The sequence below is a fragment of the Pseudonaja textilis genome, chromosome 1 (genome assembly GCF_049901715.1).
Source record: "Pseudonaja textilis isolate UNSWEBS1 chromosome 1, rPseTex1.2, whole genome shotgun sequence".
Classification (NCBI taxonomy): Eukaryota; Metazoa; Chordata; class Lepidosauria; order Squamata; family Elapidae; genus Pseudonaja; species Pseudonaja textilis.
In genome coordinates, this window is record NC_141990.1 from 166251134 (window position 1) to 166274391 (window position 23258).

General features: G+C 36.8%; 1 protein-coding gene across 6 annotated transcripts in view; it reads right to left on the reverse strand.

The window, feature by feature from the left end:
• ADAM23 (ADAM metallopeptidase domain 23) overlaps nt 1-23258 on the reverse strand; it is an 89517-nt gene that overhangs the window by 60407 nt on the left and 5852 nt on the right. For all 6 annotated transcript variants that reach the window (XR_015740695.1, XM_087919667.1, XM_087919666.1 and 3 more), the window contains exons 3-4: nt 8641-8717; nt 2384-2447 (exon numbers count right to left, since the gene is read on the reverse strand). Coding sequence is in view for 5 of the 6 variants with exons in the window: in XM_087919667.1 (XP_087775793.1) it covers nt 2384-2447; nt 8641-8717 (141 nt within the window). In the remaining variant the exon portion in view is untranslated. The remainder of the gene's footprint in view (nt 1-2383; nt 2448-8640; nt 8718-23258) is intronic.

Genomic DNA, 23258 nt, shown 5'->3' on the forward strand with positions numbered 1-23258 from the left:
GCTAGGAAGCAGGAAACCATTGTATTTCTTGCTTTCTAGCTAATCTAAAAGCAGAGCTGAACCTTCCTTAGGACTGAAGCTTCTATTTTTCAGGAAAGACTCAGGTAGCAGATGGCAGAAAGGTAGATCTCTGAGTGAATCTGTGATTCTGTGAATAACTCAATCTGCCTGTCTGCTTTGCCTGCTTTTGGGTAAAAGTTGCTTTATTAAAAAAATAAAACTTTACATATTTACATAAATATTTACAATGTTTACATACAAACTACGTCCAGCTAGTCACGTGACCACCAAGCTGCACCCACCCAGTCACATGAACACAAATGCTCTTCTGTTTCAATTCTGAAGACCCAGAGAACTTTAGCTTCTTTATTACTTTGTCTATTTTGTGATCCCATGCTTGCAAAGATATTCAAATGTTATTTCACCTCAGTTTCAAGTCATCAAATAGCACATTCATAAAAAATACAAAATAGCAAATAGCAGCTCTTTTTACCGCATAAAATAAAATTAAAATCCATTTTCTAAACATGGTAGAAGTGTAGATGTAATCTCGTGGATAATGAATTCACTATTTCTCCTGAGAAATTATATAATTAGTAATTATATCAGCAAAGTGGTATATAATCTCAAGACTTCCCTCACTATTTACAAATGACTAATCCTGAAAAATGTTTAGAGAAATCTAGGCCAAGTTACTGCTATATGTAAAAAAAATGTCCCATTTATTATTTCTAGTGAAACTTTAGCCTCTAAATGTGTCTCAAATACTGTTGATAATGCAGGAGTTTCTTAGTTGTCAATAAAAACAGGGCTTAACAGGATTCTATCTGGAAGTTTTTTTAAAGCCAATCCAAATATTATACTTCCAATTAAGCCACAATCCATATTTGAAATATCAATTAATGTTTTGCACAACCAATGAACATTTTACATGAAGCAAAATTCAAAACTATTTTCTGTACTCTCTCTTCCACCAGCACAGATAAAATCTAGCATCCAGGTTACTTCAATGTAGAATTCTCTTAAATGAATATCTATGATATCAGGTAACAATGACATGGCCTGTGCAGACATGCTTCTTTCTATGGAGGCGGAAGCCAAAAGTAGACATTAAAGACCAACCTTTGCCTCATTCCATAAATGTATATATTAAGTGAAGATAATATAGACACTCTTTTACTACAACACAGTAAAAATTAATTTTAAGTATCCCAGTTTTATGTCTGATGAGATAACTGTAATAATATAGCTTTTTGAAACCCCCAAAAGTTACTTTTATTTAGCAATTTGCATTTGCCTAGCACATTGCTTATAGTTGATAATATTTACATTCCTTGTCAGAATAATAAGCTGTTTGGCAATGATGAAACTGAAACTGAATTTAAAGCAACAAAATGGGACTAAGAATATTCAGCATTTTGCCTGTTTTCCACATGAAATCCTTTGGATAGTTTCTGTTTTCTGCTTTTTTTAAATAAAAAAATTAGTTTTTTAAAATGTCTTAATATTTTATTTGTAAAAAACATTAAACAATAGTTTAATCAGTCAATCCTAAAGGAAATCAACTCTGTTCTTTGGAAGGACAGATACTGAAGCTGAAAATCAAATACTTTGGACAATTATTATTATTATTATTATTATTATTATTATTATTATTATTATTATTATTATTATTATGTATATGATGAGAATATGTAGAACAGAAATAAACATATGTACACAATCCATGTAATTATAGTAAAACTTGTTTTGGGGTAAGGCAGTAGCCTCATAACTGGATGTCCAATTCAGCTTCCAGGTAATGACCTCTGAGGCTGCTTCACCAGAGAACACACATCATGGGCAATCGTGCACAATATATTTAACAGTTTGCATATCAGCACCACAATTGCAACAAGGTGGATCTTTCCATCCCCACTGATACAGGGCAGAGGCACTTCTTCCAGTAAGAGACCTTATTCTGTTCAATTTTGACCAGACAGAGTAAAGCTGGCCAGAATGAGAAGAGAGGATTAATTAGAAAATATCTTGATGTTGGGAAAGATTGAAGGCAAAAGGAGAGGGGGATGACAGGAGATAATGGAGGATGGGGAGCTGACACGATGTGGTCCATGGGATCATGAAGAATCAGACACGACTTAGTGACCAAACAGCAACAAGCAATACAGTGTTTCAAACTAAGCAGGCTGTGACTTCAAAGCCTAATTTTAATAAAAACTTATTAAACTTGTCCTACTACCCTATCATAGCAAAGAGACAGCATATCAACTGTTAACAGACATTAGTAGACAAAATGCACATTTCACACTTTGAAAAATTTAACAAAAAATAAATATATGAGATATGCTAACATTATCAAACACAAGAAAAATGACTACATTACCTTTGAATATTGTGGTTTGTCATCTTCATAATGAATTTCCACATAATCAGCAGATAATAAGTCACTACAAAGAAGCAAAGGAAAATGTGTCAGTATAATCTGCTATATAAAGCTGACTATTAATTGTGAATAAAGAATAACAAAGAATAGCAAAGTCCTGATGAGATATTATAACTGCAAATCTGGACTTAAGTATTGCATATTAAGTGGTTAGGTACATGGAAACTGTGAGTTCTAGTCCCGCAGTAAGCACAAAGCCAGCTGGATGATTTTGGACCAGCCCCACCCCCACCCCCCACCCCCGGATTTAAGAAAGAAGACAAAGGCAAAACACTTCCAAAAATTGCCTAAAAACTTATTTTTGCAACTGCCTGAGAGGCATGCCTGCATCACAAAAAATGGGCCTGAAACCAATTTTATTTAGTTTTATACATACATAGCATTTATATCTTACATTTCTTTTTTGCACTGCTCAAGGAAATTCATAAAACATAATTCAATACATAGGCTGGCAACCAGTGGCCTCTTTAATGGTTTGCATAACAAAGCAATAATTTAGAAATGACAAATAGCTTAAAACAGCATACTTTTAAACATTTGCACAATTGTCCCAATTTCAACTTGAACTTCAATTTTATTACTGCCAAAGACCAAAGAAAAACAAAAGATAAGGAAATAATATAATGAGATATACAGTATAAAATCACTGTATTCAGGACCATGCCATTAGATACCTCTACCTTCATCACACCTGATTTAAGGCATAGAGATTCATTAGGAACACAACATGGCACCTAAAATGACACCCTGGAGAATTTGGACTGGATTCATTCTATGGAGGCAAAGCTAGAAATTGTCCAAGAAAATTGTTCATAAGTGATCTGGGACAAAGATTCAGCTTGAAATTACTTAAGCGTTGCTAGAATGCAACTCCCTTTCATCTCTGAACTGAGCTCTTTTGGGCACTCTGAGCAACAGAACAGCCATGTGCCCTTCATCAGCTTGAGGCATGACATCTCATGCTTACTATAATGAACCTTAATACTGTATAGGAATAGCTCTTTGGTCTTCTGGCAAACACTTCAAGTTTGGTTTTAGAATAATTCAGTGAGTTCATGTTCATTGTTGAGAAAGTGCTAGGAATGCTGTCCTAAGACCAATGTGTATGTTCCAGATCAGGGGTGTCAAACTCACGGCATCACAGTAGCATCATGACATATTGGGATTTTTTCCCCCTTACTAAACTGGGCATGGGCATGGGCAAACTCAGCCGGGAGTTTGACAGCCCTCCTCCAGACGATCACGGCATTATCAGCATTAAGAAAGGTAGAGATGCACCTTCCTGCCAATTTGGAAGGCTAGCAATATAAAAGCCTCCTATCTGTAGAGGAAGTTTTCAATTTCTTCCAAAGAACATCACGCAAGTTGGAGTCAAAGCATAAATCAATAAATTCTGCATAAAAAGCTACAGATTGACCATTTATTTCTCTGCGAGATTTTGGAAGAGTATACATAATAGCTGATCAACCTTCTTTGAAATCAGTTTGTTCTTCCATCCAGAACATTTCCTGCCCCAGCTGGTCACAAAGCTTCTATTGCAAATTCCTGGCATAAACTTGTGATGGTGCTGAACAAGCATGTTGATCTATACTTTTAAGGATACTCTTCGGTGCAATACTTATGCAGAGGCACTATGATTACAACAATCCAGTCTTTAAGAATTTGTCCAAGCTGGATAATAGTCATGAAGACAACTGTTAATACAGAGCTCACTTCCCTCTTTATCAAGTTTAGTTGATAAATGGCTGGTAGCATCCACCTTGCTGTATAACTCCTTAAAACGTATTTCTCATGTTTTTGAAAGAGTTAAACTGCCTAATAAGGACAAGCCTGTACACAGATAATCAGATAGTAAGCAACTAAATGGATAGCATCAAGTGATACAACTGGGCTTCTCCCTCACCCCGTGAAGGCCACAGTTCCAGTGCAAGGTGTAGCTAGGCTGTATTAAGTATTAGGAAGTCCCTGTGGAGTTTTCAAATGTATTAATCTGGTGTTCATCCTGGCTTAGAGGTAACGGAAATGAGAGTAGATAACAGAAGTAAATCAAAGTTAGCCTAAGCTGCATTTTGCATTTCAATTTATGTAGAAAGAAAGTCATCCTCAGATGCAAAATCCTTTTCCAATGAATCCTGTAAGACAAGTTCCTATTGGAAGAAATTGCAGAGTGATTGACTTTGCTGTCCTTCCCCACCAATTACAGCACTGCAGCAAAAATGGAGCATGGCTACAGCAGTAGTTTAGTGATTAGTCTTATGACCATATCAAAGAAGATAAAATAAAAATAAAATGTTTGATCTAATTCTATAGTAAATATATAAAAGAAAAGAGAGTAATAAAATACATATGTGATAAATGCAAAGCATCAACCTTCAGATAAACACATTACCTTTACAGGACACTCCAATCTGTTTGAGGTAACAGGTTCTCAACTGCCTTAATTATAAATTTAGCAGTTCTGCTCACAGTGTATACTTTAGAGCCCAGGAGGAAATAGAACAATATGCAATTCAGATCCCAGTAGGCTGTTCTTTCAAGCAGGGATGTTAATTATCTTAGTCTAAGTGGGCCATACAGTTGACAGTCAAACAAAACGTGAACAATATCTTCAAGTCATGATATGGCAGGTGGTAGATGTATCTAATATGGCCAACAACTCATATCTTATTCTAGAATAGCCCTTCTTCAGAACTGCATCAAACTCACTGATAGGTATTTTTCAAATTAAAAAATACTTTTCTTCTTAGCAAACCAATTTAAAGATTTATCTTTTGCCAATAACTCCATGTAGACTGAGAAATTTAAAAATTTGCCTTGCTTAAGAGTTAGTTGAGAGTAAACACTGGTAGAAATAACTTTGGTAAGTTGACTTACCCAGAAATTGGGCTGAGCCATAGTTAACTGTTCTCCTATATGCTGCTTCGAGAGTCCAGGATGGGTTAGACTCCTCCCTATTACATCATAGAGCTGAGTCTGCCGTACAAAAAGCCAGCCTCTAGCCAGGTCCCCCAGCTTTGACTCAGCTTCTAGTCAAAATGAGCTTTGTGTCTTGGAAGCAGAGTTAAGGATAGTAGCTAGCAATTAGCCGGAAAAAGTTGCAGGTTTGATCTCAAGCCTCTGATACACAGCTGCTCCGAGGCTAAAAGTTTTGCTCCTGGGTTTCTCTCTTCGCTCAGGGCTCTTAGAGCCTATAGAGAGACAAAGGCCCTCCAACAATTTCTCCTCGTTCAGACAGCCATTTTATTACACCAGCACAAAGCATGAGGCCAACAGCCATTTTAATTGGCCAGAAGCATTGGTTTGTCTTACCCTGTAGCAATATTTCTGAGAGAACTGTTAGGAATGTAAGTCACCTAACAGTTGGGTTGGAAAATATATAAGCCAGGACAGACATTTTAATACTGTCTCTTTAAGGGAATGCTAAAATTGTAATTGGGTGTGGATCCTCAAACAGCCATAAGATGGAGCCAGAAACCTCGGTTGTTTAGGTTCTGTTCTGTTGTTTCCGAGAGTGTTGCCATTCCTGCATTTCCCTATTGAGTGTTACTGATCATCGTTATTCTTGGATTTGATGTAAGTCTGTTACTGAACTGTTTTTGATACTGGACTTTGTTATTGGATTATCCCTGGACTGAAAACTGACTGCTTTAACCGTGAATGACTTGGACTGTTTGTTGAACTTTGCTTAACCGTTTTACTGGAAATAAAAACCTACATTTTACTATACAGTGTATCTGTGTGCTGGTTGTGTGTTATTCTTCACCATTCTCACTACGTCTCCCTGTGTGCGCTCATTCTCCTAATGGGGAATTACCTCAACAAGAATTATCCCAGTGAGATCAGGTGACACATATTGAGGGCTGCTTCCAGCACCTCTTGTGTACCTCTGGTTTGAACATGGAGCAGACAGAAGCCTCTGGATTAGAGGCACACACACCCGTAGCCCAGAAGAAAAAAAAAAGGAAGGAAGGAAGAGGTAGCATGGCCAGTCAGCTCAAAGGGAAGCAATGGCAAAAATCAGAGCCAAAGCTTTTGCTCCAAAGAAAGTTTCCCAAGCTGAACTAAAGGCTGAAAAAAGGAAGCATGCTGTGCTCGAGAGGCAGTTTGCTAAAACTTTGGACCAAGTGAGGGGACGTTTGTAGTAGGCTTCCCTTCCAATGGAAACACAGGTTGGCCAAATTGTGGGGCCCAGGGAAGAGGGAGTCCACTCGTCTTCCTTCTCCTATACCCAAACCTGGTCTCCTATGGTAACAGAGACCTTAGCAAATCAGAACCCCATTTTCTTCAGGCCCCTACAATTCCACTTCCCAGCCTGACCACTCAGGGTAGCATTAGGAGCCTCTGTGGCGCAGTGGTTAGAGTGCAGTACTGCAAGCTACTTCTGCTGCAGCCAGCTGTCTACAATTTGGCAGTTCAAATCCCACCAGGCTCAAGGTTGACTCAGCCTTCCAATCTTTCAAGCTGGGTAAAATGAAGATCCAAATTGTTAGGGGCAATATGCTGACTCTGTAAACAGCTTAGAGACAGCTGTAAAGCACTATAAAGTGGTATATAAGTCTAAGTGGTATTGCTATTAGACATAGGCCCAAAGCTACCTTCACCCCCACTGCTGCTGGCCTACGTCCTGGAGAAGCCCACTCAGGAAGTGGTTCCTCTGACATTTCCCTAGTAGTCTCTTCTGCCATTCAATGAGGAGTAGCACAGGGCTTCCAACAGCTCTTTTGCCCTCTGGGGGGTAAACAAGTTGGGTTTCCCAATCCCTCTTTAGGGGCCGCTCCCTGGGTAATTGTAATTAAATAATTTATATAATCATTTAGTATTTTTCTCAGCCCTTGCTGAGCTTCTTTTAAAATGATTTACCCACAATCCTGTCCTGTGTTGGTTAAAACCACTCCTAAACAAGTAAAAAAATTCACTTGATCAATAGGCTTCCCAATTATCTGCCAGTTAAACTTCACACTTTGTTTGATAAGTATTGTCAAGTTTTATTTGATATTATTGATGTTTAAAGAATTAAGAAAACAGTAGGAATTTAGCTTTCACAATGGGCCTATTTCAGAGTTAGGCATTAGTACTATATAAATTTATTAATCATGGATCTTTGGCATATAAATGTCTGAAGCATATAGGAATCTTGGAACATTGTTGACATAGAGCAGTGATGGCTAACCTTTTCGGCACCAAGTGTCAAAGTGCACTTGCCACATCCTCAAAATGCAACACAAGCATGCCCCACATGCATGTGCCCCACCCTGTGTCCTCGTGCATGCACACACAACTCCCATGCATGCACCTTGCCCCTGCGCATGCATGCATGATCCCTGCACATGTGCCCTGCCCCCCAAGCATGCGTGGCAGAGACCTGAAGACCAGCTGGCTGGTGGGAGGCATGCGCATGCATGCGCAAAGGAGCTAAGCTGGGGCGACGGCTTGCATGCCCACAGAGAGTGCTCTGCGTGCCACCTCTGGCACGTGTGCCATAGGTTTGCCATCATGGACAGGGAGGCTAAAAAGCATTGGGGATAGAAAACAATTCTGTCTAACACCCTTATCTGCAGGTATACTCTTAGAGAGCCTCTAACATCCGTAGAGATTTCAAATGGATTTTTGAGTCGAGGGCCTTAACCAAGAGTAATCTAGAGTTCCATATTTACTTTGGCCAGTTTCTTCCACAAAATGTTTCTGTTCATAGAACCAAACTCACATTGAGACCTATAAAAGTGGTAAACAGTTTCTTGCCACTAGTCAGTTGTTTTGTTGCAAGGTGATATAAAATAAAACAATTACCTATTGTGGAGTGCTCTGGTCTAAATCCAGTTTGTTTCTTCATTAAGAGATTTTCTTTTACATTACTCAGTCTTCTATTTTGCTCAAAACTGTTGGCAAATATTTTAGCCACAATTCCAATAAGGCTTTAGTAAGGTTCTGTAATGTTTTGGGTCACTTCTGTCTCTCATTTATAATGCCGACTTACCATCCAACTGAGATGCAACTTGTACTATTTGCATGGGAGAACACCCCTGCTAACAACCTTGTTTACAATCAGATGGAAGCCCTGACTGTATGTTTACAGTTTGACAACATTTTCCTTGGAAATTAGTATACTTTATGAATTTTCCTTTCATTAAAATATTTATTTTAATTAAAAGATCTGCTATACTGAACAAAATAATTCAGTACCATAGATATACACTTACTTGTTCAGGGAGAGGTCAAGAATAAATGCAGAACCAAAAGCTTCAATCTGGAAACTTGCCTGAGCTAGATGCACAGCCTAAAAAAAGAAGAGAAGAATGTGAGGGCAGAAATGGAGACAAAAATATGCATAAGAAAAACTTTTATTGTTTGATCAAATTCCCCATATAAATTTGTCTGATTTTGATCTTACTCAGCTGAGTACAAATAATATGGACACATCTTGTGTGCACATGCATCTTGCAAAGCTATCTGGGATTTTGTGTTGAGCTTGTAGACACCCAAAAATAGATTGTGTTTTCTGTAATATGAACACCACCATCTATGAGCTGCATCCATGATTTTTCTATCTTTTTTGAACATTAACGGGGGGGAGCATCATTGGTGGCAAGATTTCAGAGATAGTTAAGTCTCCTCTGAAGTGAGAGTGTGTTGCTATTGGCCTTAAAAGGAGCAGTGGAGTGACCTCTCTTGAAAAAGCCGTACCTTGATCCAGCCTTGCATGATAGTCATCAACCAACTTTTTCTTCTTATGGAAGTTTGTAGAAAATTTTTTTTTAGTGGTGGCTGAGCTGTACATTATCTTAAATGAAACAGATTATCTGAATTCTTTTCTGACTGGATTCAGGCTCAAGCATGAAATGGAATCAGCATTGTTTACTCTGGTAGATGTCCTACAATGTCACATGGAGAATGGGAATTTTCCCTTACTGCTAGATATATTTAACTCTCGCAGCTTTGGGCTCCACTGATGATAGTATTCTAGTGGATTGTTTAATGGGAGCTAAGAGCCAGAGGCACAATTTTGCAATAGTTCCACACTTACTATGAGGAAGGAAAAGAGCTCAAGTCTATGGGCATTCTAAAGAATTTAAGTCCTTTCCCATTTCTATGTAAAGAATTCAGATCCTTCCCCATTTCTATTTAACATAGAAATAGGTTCCATCTTAGGCCCAGTACTCTTAAATATCTTCATTAAACGATTTAGATGAGGGAATAGAAGGTGAACTTACCAAATTTGCAGATGATACTAAGCTGGCAAGAATAGCTAACACCCAAGATGGATCTTGACAGACTAGAACACTGGGCCATATCTAACAAAATGAAATTCAGTGTAGAGAAAAGTAAAGTCCTACACTTAAGCAAGAAAAACCAAAAGTACACATATAGACTGGGTGAAACAAGGCTCAATAGCAGTAACTGTGAGAGGGATCTTGGAGTCTTAGTGGACAACCAGCTAAATATGAGCCAGCAGTGTGCAGCAGCCACCAAAAAAGCTAATGCAATCCTAAATTGTATTAACAGAGGGATACAATCAAGATCAAGGGAAATACTAATACCACTTTATAAAGCCTTAGTAAGACCACACCTAGAGTACTGCATCCAGTTTTGTTCACCACATTATAAAAAAGATGTTGAGACTCTAGAAAAAGTACAGAGAAGAGCAACCAGGATGATTAGGGGCCTGGAGGCTAAAACATACAATGAATGGTTGCAGGAACTGGGCTTGGCTAGTCTAGTAAAGAGAAGGACCAGGGGAGACATGATAGCAGTCTTCCAATATTTAAGGGGCTGCCACAGGGAGGAAGGGGTCAAGCTCTTTTCCAAAGCACCTGTAGGCCAGACAAGGAATAATGGATGGAAACTGAACAAGGAGAGATTTAACCTGGAAATAAGGAGAAACTTTCTGACAGTGAGAACAATCAACCAATGGAACAGCTTGCCCTCGGAAGTTGTGGGAGCGCCATCACTTGAGACTTTCAAGAAGAGATTGGACTGCCATTTGTCAGAAATGGTGTAGGGTCTCCTGCTTGGGCGGGGGGTTGGACTAGATGACCTACAAGGTCCCTTCCAACTCTGATTATCTGTCTGTCTGTCTGTCTGTCTGTTATCCATACAAAGCTGCTGGTTTGGGGTGAGATATCAATACATTCAGGATACTCAAGAATATATTGTTACCCCAGGTTATACTAGATATGTTGTAGAAATTCTGGTGGCTATGATAGTCTGGAAATAAACTTAAATTTAATCCAAGCAGGACAAAGTTTCAGAAATATTTAGGATTTAAAATTGTATCAATAACAATACAGATGGGATTATTCCCCATGAAAGAGCAGGTCTGGTTGCTTCTGAATGTTTACATAGCTGAGCATTTTTAAAAGTTACTGTTTTCTACAATTTTCTATAGTTTTACACTTCTAGCCATTCCAGCTTTTGTGACTGGGGTTCCTGCTAATGCTATACATATTTTCAGTCTTTTGAAAATACAATGAAAATAAAATAAAAACACATACCTATAAAAATCACAGTATTCAAACCCATACCCATCAAATCATACCTAAAACAAAATTTACAAGCACTGGAGCTAGCAGATTAATTTTACATGAAAGAGCTACTTAATTATAAATGATTTTGGTAAGGAAAGTATCAAGAAAAAGAATCAAACAAACCTCTGAAGGATAAGATTTTTACATCTCAATGCTGCTGTTAAAAATAACTTTTTGTTCCCACCAGAAGCACTTCAAAAACTGGCAGAATGAGAAATGGGCCTATCAATAGTTTAGTAGGCACATTCGGAAAAATACATTTTAGCTAACTTGCTTTCAAACTACTTAGTATCATTTTTAATTGAGTCTGGGCTCAAAATGAATTCTTAATCTGTTGAAACAGTTCTAACACAAGATTCACATGCTTGCTATATAATCAACTATCTGGCAGTTTCACATTTCTCAGAAACATCTTATTACTTGAAGTAATCCAGAAAGGATTAAGGGGGAACAGTAATGCCCCTTTAGTTAAAGAATACCCCCACAATGTGTTAAGAGGCAGTTTCTTCGGAACCAGGCAGACTTCCCCAAAACTGCCCTAGGCAGCTGTAAGTAGCAGCTCAAGAAGCAATTTCTGGTTCATCATTCACTGTAAGTAGGACTACAATAACCATTAGATAGCAGCAAAAAAGTTAAATCAATAGAAGAGAATATAATATAATATATATAATATAATGCTCAGGGTTGAGTCCTGTGGAGTCCTAGGTGTCTTGGTTATTTATTTGCAAATGTTTTGTTATCAGAGTAGGCAACATCTTCAGTGCTATTTTGTTATCCAGTCACTGAAGATGTTGCCCTAGTCTGGTGATGTAACACCTGCAAGCAAACATCCAAGCTCAGGAAGCAAAAAGGACTCCGCAAAGAGTTGAATACTCGAGGAAGAATATTATTAGTGTATGACATTGTTTCAATAGCCAGGAGACCACAATGCTAATGCAGAGTAGTAGTTTGGCTGGCAATTAACTAGCTCTGTTGCGGTACATGTTTGCAAGTTTCCCAAGGTGCGCCACAGGAGAGCAAGCTAGCTTCACACCAGAGAAAAAGACAAACGGCTCTTTTTGCAGTGTCCTCCTCTCTCCACTAGAGCTGCCTTGCAAATGAGTGTCGCAATCGGGAAGGTTCAGAGCTGGCAGGAATCTGACCACCGGCCCAAAGTAGCAGCTCATCTCCCCACTGAAGTGGTACCTAATTAACTAGTCTCATGGAACATGCCTTCAGACTGCTAGGTGGGCAGAAGTTGAGGCGAGTGACAGGAGCTCACCCCAACATACAGTGCTAGGGCTTGAACCACAGAGCAAATGCCATCTCCAGTGTCATTAAGCCACTGAGCCACCATGCCTCTTGAAGAAGAGTGAACATTTGACAGAAAGGAAACAACAGCTTTAGCAATGACATCAGGCTCAGGATTACTTCTATATGATTTTTGCCAAATTAAAAATACAACTTATTCTCTCCCCAAATGGACATAACTAGACAGGACATTCAATTATCATGAGCAGTAGCTGTTATTACCTAGAATCTAAACAAATTTTGCGGTCAAAAGGTATAATTTGGGGATGTTTAACCCTCCCCTTCATCATAGCTGCTAAGAAAACCTTCCTCGATCGAAGTTACACACCAAAGAAAAGTTTCTGTTGATTCTAACAAAACCTTTTCTCTTGATACAAACAGCTGCTGGGGAGGGAATCCATTTTTGTCAGTGCCTTCATGAAAAGGAAAAAGTTAAAACACCTCCCTTCATTGCAGTTCCAAGGTTCAGCATATATATTTATCACAGGTTCCTTAAAAACTTATTTGAAAATGCTCTCCAGTGAATCCTTAATATCTGAAAAGATCCACAAAGTGCTATACCAGTTTATATTACAAATGTGTTCCTTCTGATCCTAACAAAATAGTTTGTATATGCATTAGTCAAGGTTTGGTACATTGAAACTGTATGGTAAAACTTGCAGAAATAGTGCTACATGGTAAAATGCTCACGATTTTAAAAAAATGTTTTTTAAAAATTAGTAACAAAGTAAATTAATCAAATACACCAAATTAGGCAATTGAAATGGACCCCATGTTGAAAATCAACTTGCAAATAACCATTTTTCAGCTGAGAGTTCTTAGTAAGCATATATGTATAAAGACAGTTTTTGAGAAATGTTGTAGATTATAGCAGAATAACAGAATAGTTGAAAGGGACCTTGGGAGTTCTTCTAGTTCAACCCCCTGCTCATTCAGGAGACCCTATGTCATTCCAGACAAGTGGCTGCCCAGTCTCTTCTTAAAAGTGATGGAGCACCCACAACCTCTAAGGGTAAGCCATTCCAATGGTTTATTGTTCTGTTAGGAAATTTCTTGTTACTTCTAGGCTGCTTTTCTCCTTGATTAATTTCCATCCATTGCTTCTTGTCCTGCCTTCAGGTACTTCGGAGAAAAGGTTAACAACCCCCACCCCACTTCTTTGTGGCAGCCACTCCAATATTGGAACACTGGTATCTTGTCCACCCCCAGCCCATTTTTTCATTAGACTAGACATGTCCAATTCCTGTAACCGTTCTCCATGTTTTAGCTTCCAGACCCCTAAAAATCTTTGTTGTAAACTGCACTCTTTCTAGAGTCTCAAACATCTTTTTTATATTGTAGCAACCCAAGCAGAAGATTTTTATAAAGAAAGTAAACTTTTCTAATGAAAATATATTTTGTGATATCTTAAAATATTTATAAGTATTACAATAAAATAATTTATCAGTAAACCTTTAATTTTATTTGAAAACCACATACAGAGACACACAAACATAAATCTTATGCATAGTTATATGATCTGGATCTAATATTGATGAGTATTAACATCTATTCCCATGTCATCACACAACTCATTTTATAGGAGAGGATCATTACACAAAACTGGGTAAACAAATAAACAAAGAAAACAACTAAACCAGAGGTGGTATTCAACAGGTTCTGACCAGTTCTGGAGAACCGGTAGCAGAAATTTTGAGTAGTTCGGAGAACCGGCAAATACCACCTCGGACTGGAGATTATCCAGTATTCTCCTCCTGGCATGCCCATCAAGCTACACCCACAGAACCGATAGTAAAAAAAATTTGAATCCTACCACTGAACTAAATCGGTCAGGAGGGTTAGTGGGCCTGCCAACTTAAATAGCTTCTGTCTAAATTATTAGGTAATTTCCAGTTCTTTATTCATGCATGTCTTTTAAAAAATCAAGGGATATTTTTAGGAATAGAATTTCTTTTTTTATTTTTTGTTATGGTGTCATAAATTTTAATATATTGTTTTAATACACTAATGTTTGTACAATATATTTGACAATTATTAACATTCTATTATTTAGATAGTTTAGCATATTGAGACTAGAAAAGAGACAAATAATCTATCAATGTTAATTAAAGACTGAACTGTCAATATTACAAGCATAAAATTATTTGGCTTTTTCATCCAAAATTGAACATAATTGAAAAAGAATCACTACAGCTCATATCAAAATAATTGTTATATGCTAGAGGTTTTAATCTTAAATTGCTTGTTCATTAAATTTCCCTTGTATTGTTACTTAGAATATATATGCATGTTTGTGTGCACCTGTACGAGTATACATATACATATGTATAATGGAAGGGTGGATGGATGGAAGGGAAGGAGGGAGAAAGATTAATAAAAAGAAAGAACTTGGTTTTCGATTGGTTTTATACATCGGGTTACATCTGGTTATTTGAAATATTTGTAGATATTTAGGCTATCTTAGAAGACATACAGTAAATGAATATATTTGCCATACTACATGATATATAGGAAACATTATTTTTTAAATTTATATCAGTTTGTATTTTGTATATATACTTAGTTTTGCCATTGCTGCATATTTTCCAAATCTAAGTTCCAATCAGATATTGTCTGAATTGAATCATTCTTCCAATATTGAGTAAAATTTGTTCCCACATATCTCATTTAGTTATGTTTCTTGCTATTTTTTTCTGAGATTATACCTAGTAATAAAATCCCAAAGGTGCTTTTTTCAAGAGACAACTGGACTTCCTTGTTTTTCTTTGAAGACATTTTGTTTCTCTCCAAAAAGCTTCTTCGGCTCTGACTGAATGGAAGGATTTATATTCCTTGCAGACAGCTGGTTATTTGAATTCTTTTAGAGAGTCATTGAGGCCACCTGGAGGTTAACCTGTGTCCTCAGGGTCACCTGAGTAGTTGCAAATGGGTGTGGAGCCTTCTTGGAACTGATGAAAGGACGGTCTTGTAGACTGGAGATAGATGGTGCCATATCCCTCCCACTCTGTTGAGAGGGGGCAGTTCAATTTTGACATGGATGGCCTCTTTAACCCCTCTTTCAAACCAATGATCCTCTCTGTCCAAAATTTGGACTTTGCTGTCTTTAAGAGAGTGTTCTTTGTCTTTTAAATGCAGATGGACTGAATCTAGTCCTCCTATGTTCTCCTATTTATGTCATTTGTTTATGAAGTAGTTGTTTTGTTTCTCCCATGTGCATGCCTCATATGTGTACTGCATATACCATGTTGCTCTATTTGTGTCTGGGTGTTTTAACCTTGGGTTGGACAAACATCTTGGGTTTAAAATGTGCTTGTATGTTGTGGGCTGAAGATCCTCCTGAGCTTTTCAGATATTTCTGTAACATATGGCATTGCTTCATTTGTTGTTCTCTTCTTGTCTATTATGGAAGAGCTCCTGCTGGGCCTTTTGGGAGATTTGATGAAGGCCCACTTGGGATAGCCACATGTTCTGAGGGATTCCTTGATGTGTTTTAGTTCTTTTTCTTCCCATCTTTGCTAGTAGACAGTCCTTCAGCTCGCTGGTATACAGTTCTGATAACTCCCATTTTGTGCTCCAGTGAGTGGTAAGAATCAAAATGTAAATATTGGTTTGTGTAGGGGTTTTTTTTTTTTTTGTAAACTTCAATGTTAAGGCTTCTCTCTTCCTTGATGTGTACTGCAAAGTCCAGGAAGGTTAGAATATTTTCTTTAACATCTTCCTGTGTGAATTTGATGTATCTCTCCACAGAGATAATATGTCTGGTGAAAAAATATAGGTGTGCCATGGGTTCACCTGCGTCCCCCATTGTGGCCAATCTCTACATGGAAGAGATAGAAGCCAAAGCCCTAAAGTCCTTCACCAGTATTCCACCCACTCATTGGGTATTATGTGAATGATCCTTGGGTCAAGAACAAAACACTGGAATTGGAAGCATTCACCAAACCTATCAATATCAATTCTGTGGGCAGATAAATCAAATTCATTGTCTAACTTCCTGGACTGGACAGGAAAAAAAGAACTAAAACACATCAAGGAAGTCCTCAGAACATGTGGCTACCCCAAGTGGGCCTTCATCAAATCCCCCAAAAGACCCAGCAGGAGCTCGTCCATAACAGACAAAGAAGAGAACAATAAATAAAGCAATGTCGTCATTCCATACGTTGCAGGAATATCTGAAAAGCTCAGCTTTTATCTTCAGCATATGTGCACACTTTAAATGCAAGAATACATTAAGGCAGAAGCTTGTCCATTCCAAGGATAAAACACCTAGATACAAATTGAGCAATGTGGCATATGCAGTACGCATATAAGACATGTGCAGATCTGTACGTTGGGGAAACAAAACAACCCTTTCATAAACACATGGCACAACATAGGAGAACAAAACCATCAGGATTAGATTCAGCAGTCTCTGCATTTAATAGACAAAGGCCACTCTTTTGAAGACAGCAAAGTCCACATTTTGGACAGAGAGGATTGCTGGTTTGAAAGAGAGGTCAAAGAAGCCATCTATATCAAAATTGAACAGCCCTCTCTCAACAGAAGGGGAGTGATACTGCATCATCTATCTCCAGCCTACAACACAGTCCTTCATTCAGTTCCAAGAAGGCTCCACACCCATTTACACTACTCAGGTGACCCCGAGGACATAGATAAATCTCCAGGTGGCCTCAATGACTCTCTAAAAGAATACAGATGACCAGCTGTCTTCAAGGAATATAAATCATTCAATTCCCCACCATCCATCAGAGCTGAAGAAGCTTCTTGAATGAGAAGGGAAACAACTTCAAAATAAACAAGGAAGTCCAGTTGCCTCTTGAAAAAAGCACCTTTGGGACAACCCTGACCTGGATGACTAAGAATCTCCGTATACACCTAGTAAGAGAAGATATAGTTTCATTTCAAATTTAAATTACAAGATTTTCTACATTACACTATGTATGTTTTTTCAGTATTTTCGGGGGTTTTTATTACATGTCCATCACATATGATAAAATGTTCCTTCTGTTTCATGACATTTCCAGCATTGATGCGATTTGTCAATCTTAGATGTTAGTGTTAGAAAAAGATAGGAAATTTTGTTACATCTCATTTGGTGCAAAATGTTCTCTTTGTCCCTTGGGTCACCAGCTAGTTTGGTGACTAAGGTGGGACTAGAATTCATGATGTCCCAGTTTCTATCCAGGGTATTAATCACAACTCCAAACCAGTCATTAATTCATAGACTGTAAATGGCCTATGAGGCTTGACATTTAGTACTCCATCACCTCCCTCTTTATGCATATAACATATGTAAAAACACATGAAAACTCTCAAAATTGTTTCTATCTTCCAACAAGCCTGGATACAACCTGAAAAAGATTTTTTTAAGATAGTAATACTAATCAACGTATCAAACTTTTCTTGGACTCTGTTTTAAGAGAGTGGCTGGGTTTCCTCATCCCAGCTAAGCCTTAAATGTGGTTTGGGTATGGCATATTGCACAGATCTAGCTGGTCTGGTTTGCAAAAGTTTATGGCTTAGCATGTAAATAATCCTCTAAACTTTTCTGAAGCAGTCTTGACCATATAAAGTTACACTAGCTTGATATCATAAAAATCCCTTTATATCCCTATGATATGTGCTTTATAGCAGAAGTGACTATGTTGACCATTTCAGATGATATCTTTATTAAACCAACTCAACGTTTCAAAATTGCAAACTTTTGAATTTAATGTTATTAAAATCCTTCATTCAGCAAATCAGTAGCCAAAAAATAGGGAGGCAGAAATGAATATGTTCTATGGTTTAGTACTTATGCAGTTTCTGAATGATATACAGAATATACTTTGTTTAAAAGAGAGAGAGAAATATCCAGTAATGCCTAAGCATCTTATATGCAGATAAAGTTTCATATATCTTTCCTCTATTTTAAAATAATATTTGATGCCAAAGTAATATGGTATTAGCAGAATTGTAGCCAAGAGGGTTCTTAAAGGGAAAGAATACTAAGGTTCCCAAGGGGTCACTATGCATGAAAGCAGAACCACTGTGATGAACCCACTGGATACATTAAAGGGACTAGTCTCCAGACAACTCTCAGCTGCCAACTTGCCCAATAATGTATGAAGTCTAACTGACCCCTTATATATTTCTTTTAAGTAAAACTATTACAACTACAATTTTCCAATTTTGAAAAATGAAGAGTCATTAATGAGTTTTAAATCTGATCTGGAACTGGCACTACTCTATCTCTTTCCTTCCTTATGACCGACCCCCAGTAACAAGCAGCAATCAGGGAATGTGAGCCTCCAAGTAAATATAAGACAGATCTCTCAAAAGTCAGGAGGAAGTTCAGTTCTTCAGAAATCTGATTTAAGATTCTCTCAATATTCCATTCATGTTCCTATCAGACATGTTGTCTATGGAGATTCTCAGTCATCCAGGTCATGGTTGTCCCGAAGATGCTTTTTTCAACAGGCAACTGGACTGTCTGTTTGTTTTTTGAAGATGTTTCGCTTCTCATCCTAGAAGCTTCTTCAAGAAGCTCTGAGAGCTGGACTTCCAATTGATGTCGTGGTGAGGACAGCTGGAAAATAGCAGACTCTATCAAGCCCCACGAAATCCAGCCAGTAACCACTGTTGGGAGACCCTACAGGGTCATAGCCGCCTTGGAGGGGTGGTGAAGGAAGAAGACACACTTCACTGACCACAAGGAATCCACAATTTCCTTGTTAGGTCTGAAGCAAGCTCTCCCCGAATGGCAGCAAGGAGGATGGCCATTTTTGGGCAGTCATGAAGGTGGGACAACCAGGACCATAAGATTGGTGCTGGAGTGGTATATGGACAGAGCATTGGAACTGGGAGAGATAACTACCAACTTTTACTCTAAAGATTTGAAGTAACTACAAGATATTAAAAGATAACTCCTAAGCTTGGTGAATTGACACATGGAAGAAAAAAAAACGGAGAAGAAAGAGGTGAAAGAAACACTAGAGAAGCTAATAAAATACAGAAAGCTTAGAAAAAGCTCAAATAATTTGAAAAGCGATCTCTGGAAGAAATTACCTGTTTATTTGTATTTTTAAACCCCCAGATGTTGAATAATCCGATGTTTTTGACAGACTATTTAACATTGGATTTGGGATAAGGGTGCCATCTACTTGAAGAAGAGAAGTACTATAGCACTATAATCATAACATACTTAGTGAATGTTTTTTCAATACACACAAGCCTAATACACAGAACAGAATAGAAGCAATAACATCTGGAGGATGTCCTAACCTTGACTTTACTGTTGACAACTTGGATAACTTGAGAATACTTATTGAGCCTTTTTTTTCCTGCTCTTTGGAAGATTTATAAAAGGAACTAACTTGCAATTTTTATTAAATTTGGCTTGGATTATGGATTTGAAAGGTTGGAGGAATCTAGTAAGACTAATTTGGACTTAGATTGTTGGACTTAATTTGGACTTGGATTTGGATTACTAACATTATTCAACAGAACATTCTATGAGACAAAAGAAGAAAAGTATCAGAAGAAAAGAAAGACAGCTAAATAAGACTTTAAAATTTGGACAATTGGGAGATATATAATGGGGGAAATATAAGGCTGCAAATAATAAAACAAGGAGTTTTATAAAATGGATTTTCAAGAGACAATAGTTATATAAAGAATTTTTTTAAACAAGTTTTATTCAGTTTTCCACATTTTAACATCTCTTTTTAGTGAACAGTATGATTACAGATTTCACATATACATACAAATATGACCATAGTTACATATTCAATTTTTGTATTCAATTTCTTATCTTAACGATGCTTTTATACATTTTCTGTTTTATTGTATTATTCCAAATGCTTATCTCATTATTTAATTCACTTATGTTAGCTTCATAATTATTATACTTTAGTACTTTTAGCTGTCACATTTGTATATGTCATCTTAAATTCTAATTAAAAACACTCCTATAAATTGGTTTCCCCCCTAAAATATCAGTTTAAGTGTGCCACCTCTTAAGTTACATATTCATTAATTATCTCCCCTTTTAAATCCCATATATTACCTAAAACATTAAAATTGATAATCCCTTTAAAACTACACAGTATATATAAATCAGATTCTGCATGGTTTTCCTGCTTTTTAATTTCATAAGATTTTTTTACAATTTCAAAAAAAAGACATATTAATCTACTCATTTAAATCCTAAACCCTGATGTTAATTCCATTTCAGCTCTCCTCCTATATCGTTTCATTTATTTCCATATATTTAATACACATATTCCATTAATTATTCCATTCATATTTAGACAAAAAAGCCTGCATTCCAGTCCTAGAAATATTTCAATATGTTTAATAAACATATTCCATTATTTGTTACAATTATCTCTATACATAAAGGAAAAGAGCATTAGATTTCATTATCGAGAAATAACAATTCTGTTTTCCATCTTATCAATCTATATGTCCCTATTTCATAACTATAAATTTATCAATGTTACCCCCAGCACCTTGCAGAATCCCCTCTTTAAATATTAATCTTCCATTGTCTCTATGTCTAATTAAACAATTTTCCCATTTTTTTTACAATTCCCATATTTTTTTGTTCCCGGGTCCTGTTTCTTATTCCTTCTTTCCCCTTGTATTTTCCCCTTTATTCTTTCACTCCAGTTTTTATCCCCCTCTCTATTTATAACTTCCTTCCACCCTTCAAATTTCTTCTGATTCTTTTTCCCTGTTTTAATTTTCTGTATATTCCCTTCTTTATTTAACTTCTTAAATCTCCTATATTTATTTCCAATTCTTTTCCTCTTTCTTTCCAGAGTTCTTTGTTCTCGATGATAATTAAAGATGGCCCCTTTCATGATTTGCTTCACTTCCTCTTCTGTCTTTTGTCTTTGTTGTTCATATTCTGCAATCGCATTTTCCATAAATTTTAAAGCAAAGCCAGCAATTCACCTTGCTCTTGTAATATTTCTTTCATGCTTCATGTTCCATGTTTAATTCCAGAAGCTATCACCATTTTACAACTTTCTAACTGGCAATTTAATCCAAATAGTGTGTTTGAAGTTAATTTCCAACTGTCAGCTTTTATTTTTTTCCTCTCAAGTTTTAGTCCTCAGCTAATCCAATGCCAAATCCATTCCAGAAGCAACAATTAATCCAAGGGCAGATTCTTCCTGTTTCTTTCTTTGTTTCAACTTTTTCAAAGTTCTTGTTCTATTGTATCAATTTTTCCTTACAGTTTTTAAGAAACAGAGTCATTTAAAAGAAAAACAAGTTAGATTTAATTTAGATGACACTCTTTGTTATAACAGATCTTCACCCCCTCTTTTCTTTTCTTTTTTCCAATTATTCAGAGCTTTTTAAACCACTATCTTCCAAACAAAAAGATCAAATCCAACTGGTATTAAATTTCCTCTTTAACAATCTATAGTTCAGCTTTATTAGTACCTATATAGAATCAGAATATACTTATCCAAATTGATTAGATGATTCCTTCTTCCAGCTTCTACCTTTCTCGATTCAAAGCCCTGCCACTGTCAAAAGCAATTCACACCTTTTTTCTCTTTTTCTCTTCGCTTTAAATCCTTTCTTAAAAATTCTTTGAAATGTTAATCTTGGGGGTACCTTTCATTTAATTACACCATCCTGTTCCTCCTGCTGTTCGCTTCTTTCTCTCTCTCCTGCATAATCTTCCCCTTCAAGGTGGCCATTTTAGACCACCACTTCAGGCGTCTTTGGGAGGGAGCAATTGCCAAGCCAGGGAGGGGATTTGTAACTCTCCTCTACCCAGCTGATGGTCTCCCCTTCCTCTGCCGGCCCTACGAGGTGGCTTCTGCCCCAAATCTGATCAATCAGGGCTCTCCAACGCTGAATCACAGACCAAAGCCACGCACAGTCACAGTCAATGGTCCGTCTTCAGGGAGGTTCAAAACCAGAAGCCCTAAAGAATTATTGTTTATGTTAAAAGGTATGCATGAATCTATGAAAGACAATAAGAAGACAAGGGGAATGTTTAAAGATACAGAAAATGTTGTAAAAGCTACCCAACAATTGGGGGGTAAAGAAGAACATGATATTCAAGAAATAGGTGAGAAGTTAGACTAAGAAGTGGAAGAGAAAAACTGAAATGAGATGCAAGAAGTTAATAATAAAGAGGAGAAAGGATAGAAGACAACTATATAACTCTTTAAAAGTTTACAACAGAATAGAGAGAAAAGGAAAAAAATTCTTTTAAATAACCAAAAAGAAGTTTTGTAGATGGGAGTTCAAATAATACAGAAGAGGCAAAAGGTATTCAGAAGGGAAAGTTTAGTAGGTACAAAAAATTCAAAAAGATACAAGATTCCAAGAGAGATATATAAAAGGTTGATTAAAAAAATCAATAAATGATGGAATCTTTCAAAGATTAAGAGCTGATGAATAATGGGAAAACATATCAATAAAATGGGAATATATATAGGGAAAATAGTAGTATATATAATTATGAATTTAAAATATTAAGGATTAGAAATTGTGTGGGATTTTGAAATACATTTCCGGGATTGATTAAATATTGTTAATATTTGGCATTATTATTAACCCTACATATTTTGAATATTGAAGTTATGGTGGAACTATGAATAACTCTTAAAACATTAAATCATAGTATTTAGGGACTATAAATACAAGGCGCAAAGAAATGTTATTTACGTTTAAATGAACTAATGGGAAAATGAGAAATGGATTATGAAAAAAGATTAGCATTGTTGAAGTTGTGGAAGTTGGAAGATTAGAATTACACATATAATTTGTATTGCTATTGTTACTGTGGCTTAAAAAAGACTTGACCCAGTCAATGTAATGCTCACAAATACGTATGTTTATACTGAAAAATAAAAAACTTATTTTTTTTAAAAAAAAGAAGGTCTGAGAGGTGAAGAGTCTTCTTGGATGAGAAGTGAAACGTCTTCAAAGAAAAACCAGAAAGTCCAGTTGCCTCTTGAAAAAAGCACCTTTGGGTCTATCTGGCATGTTGC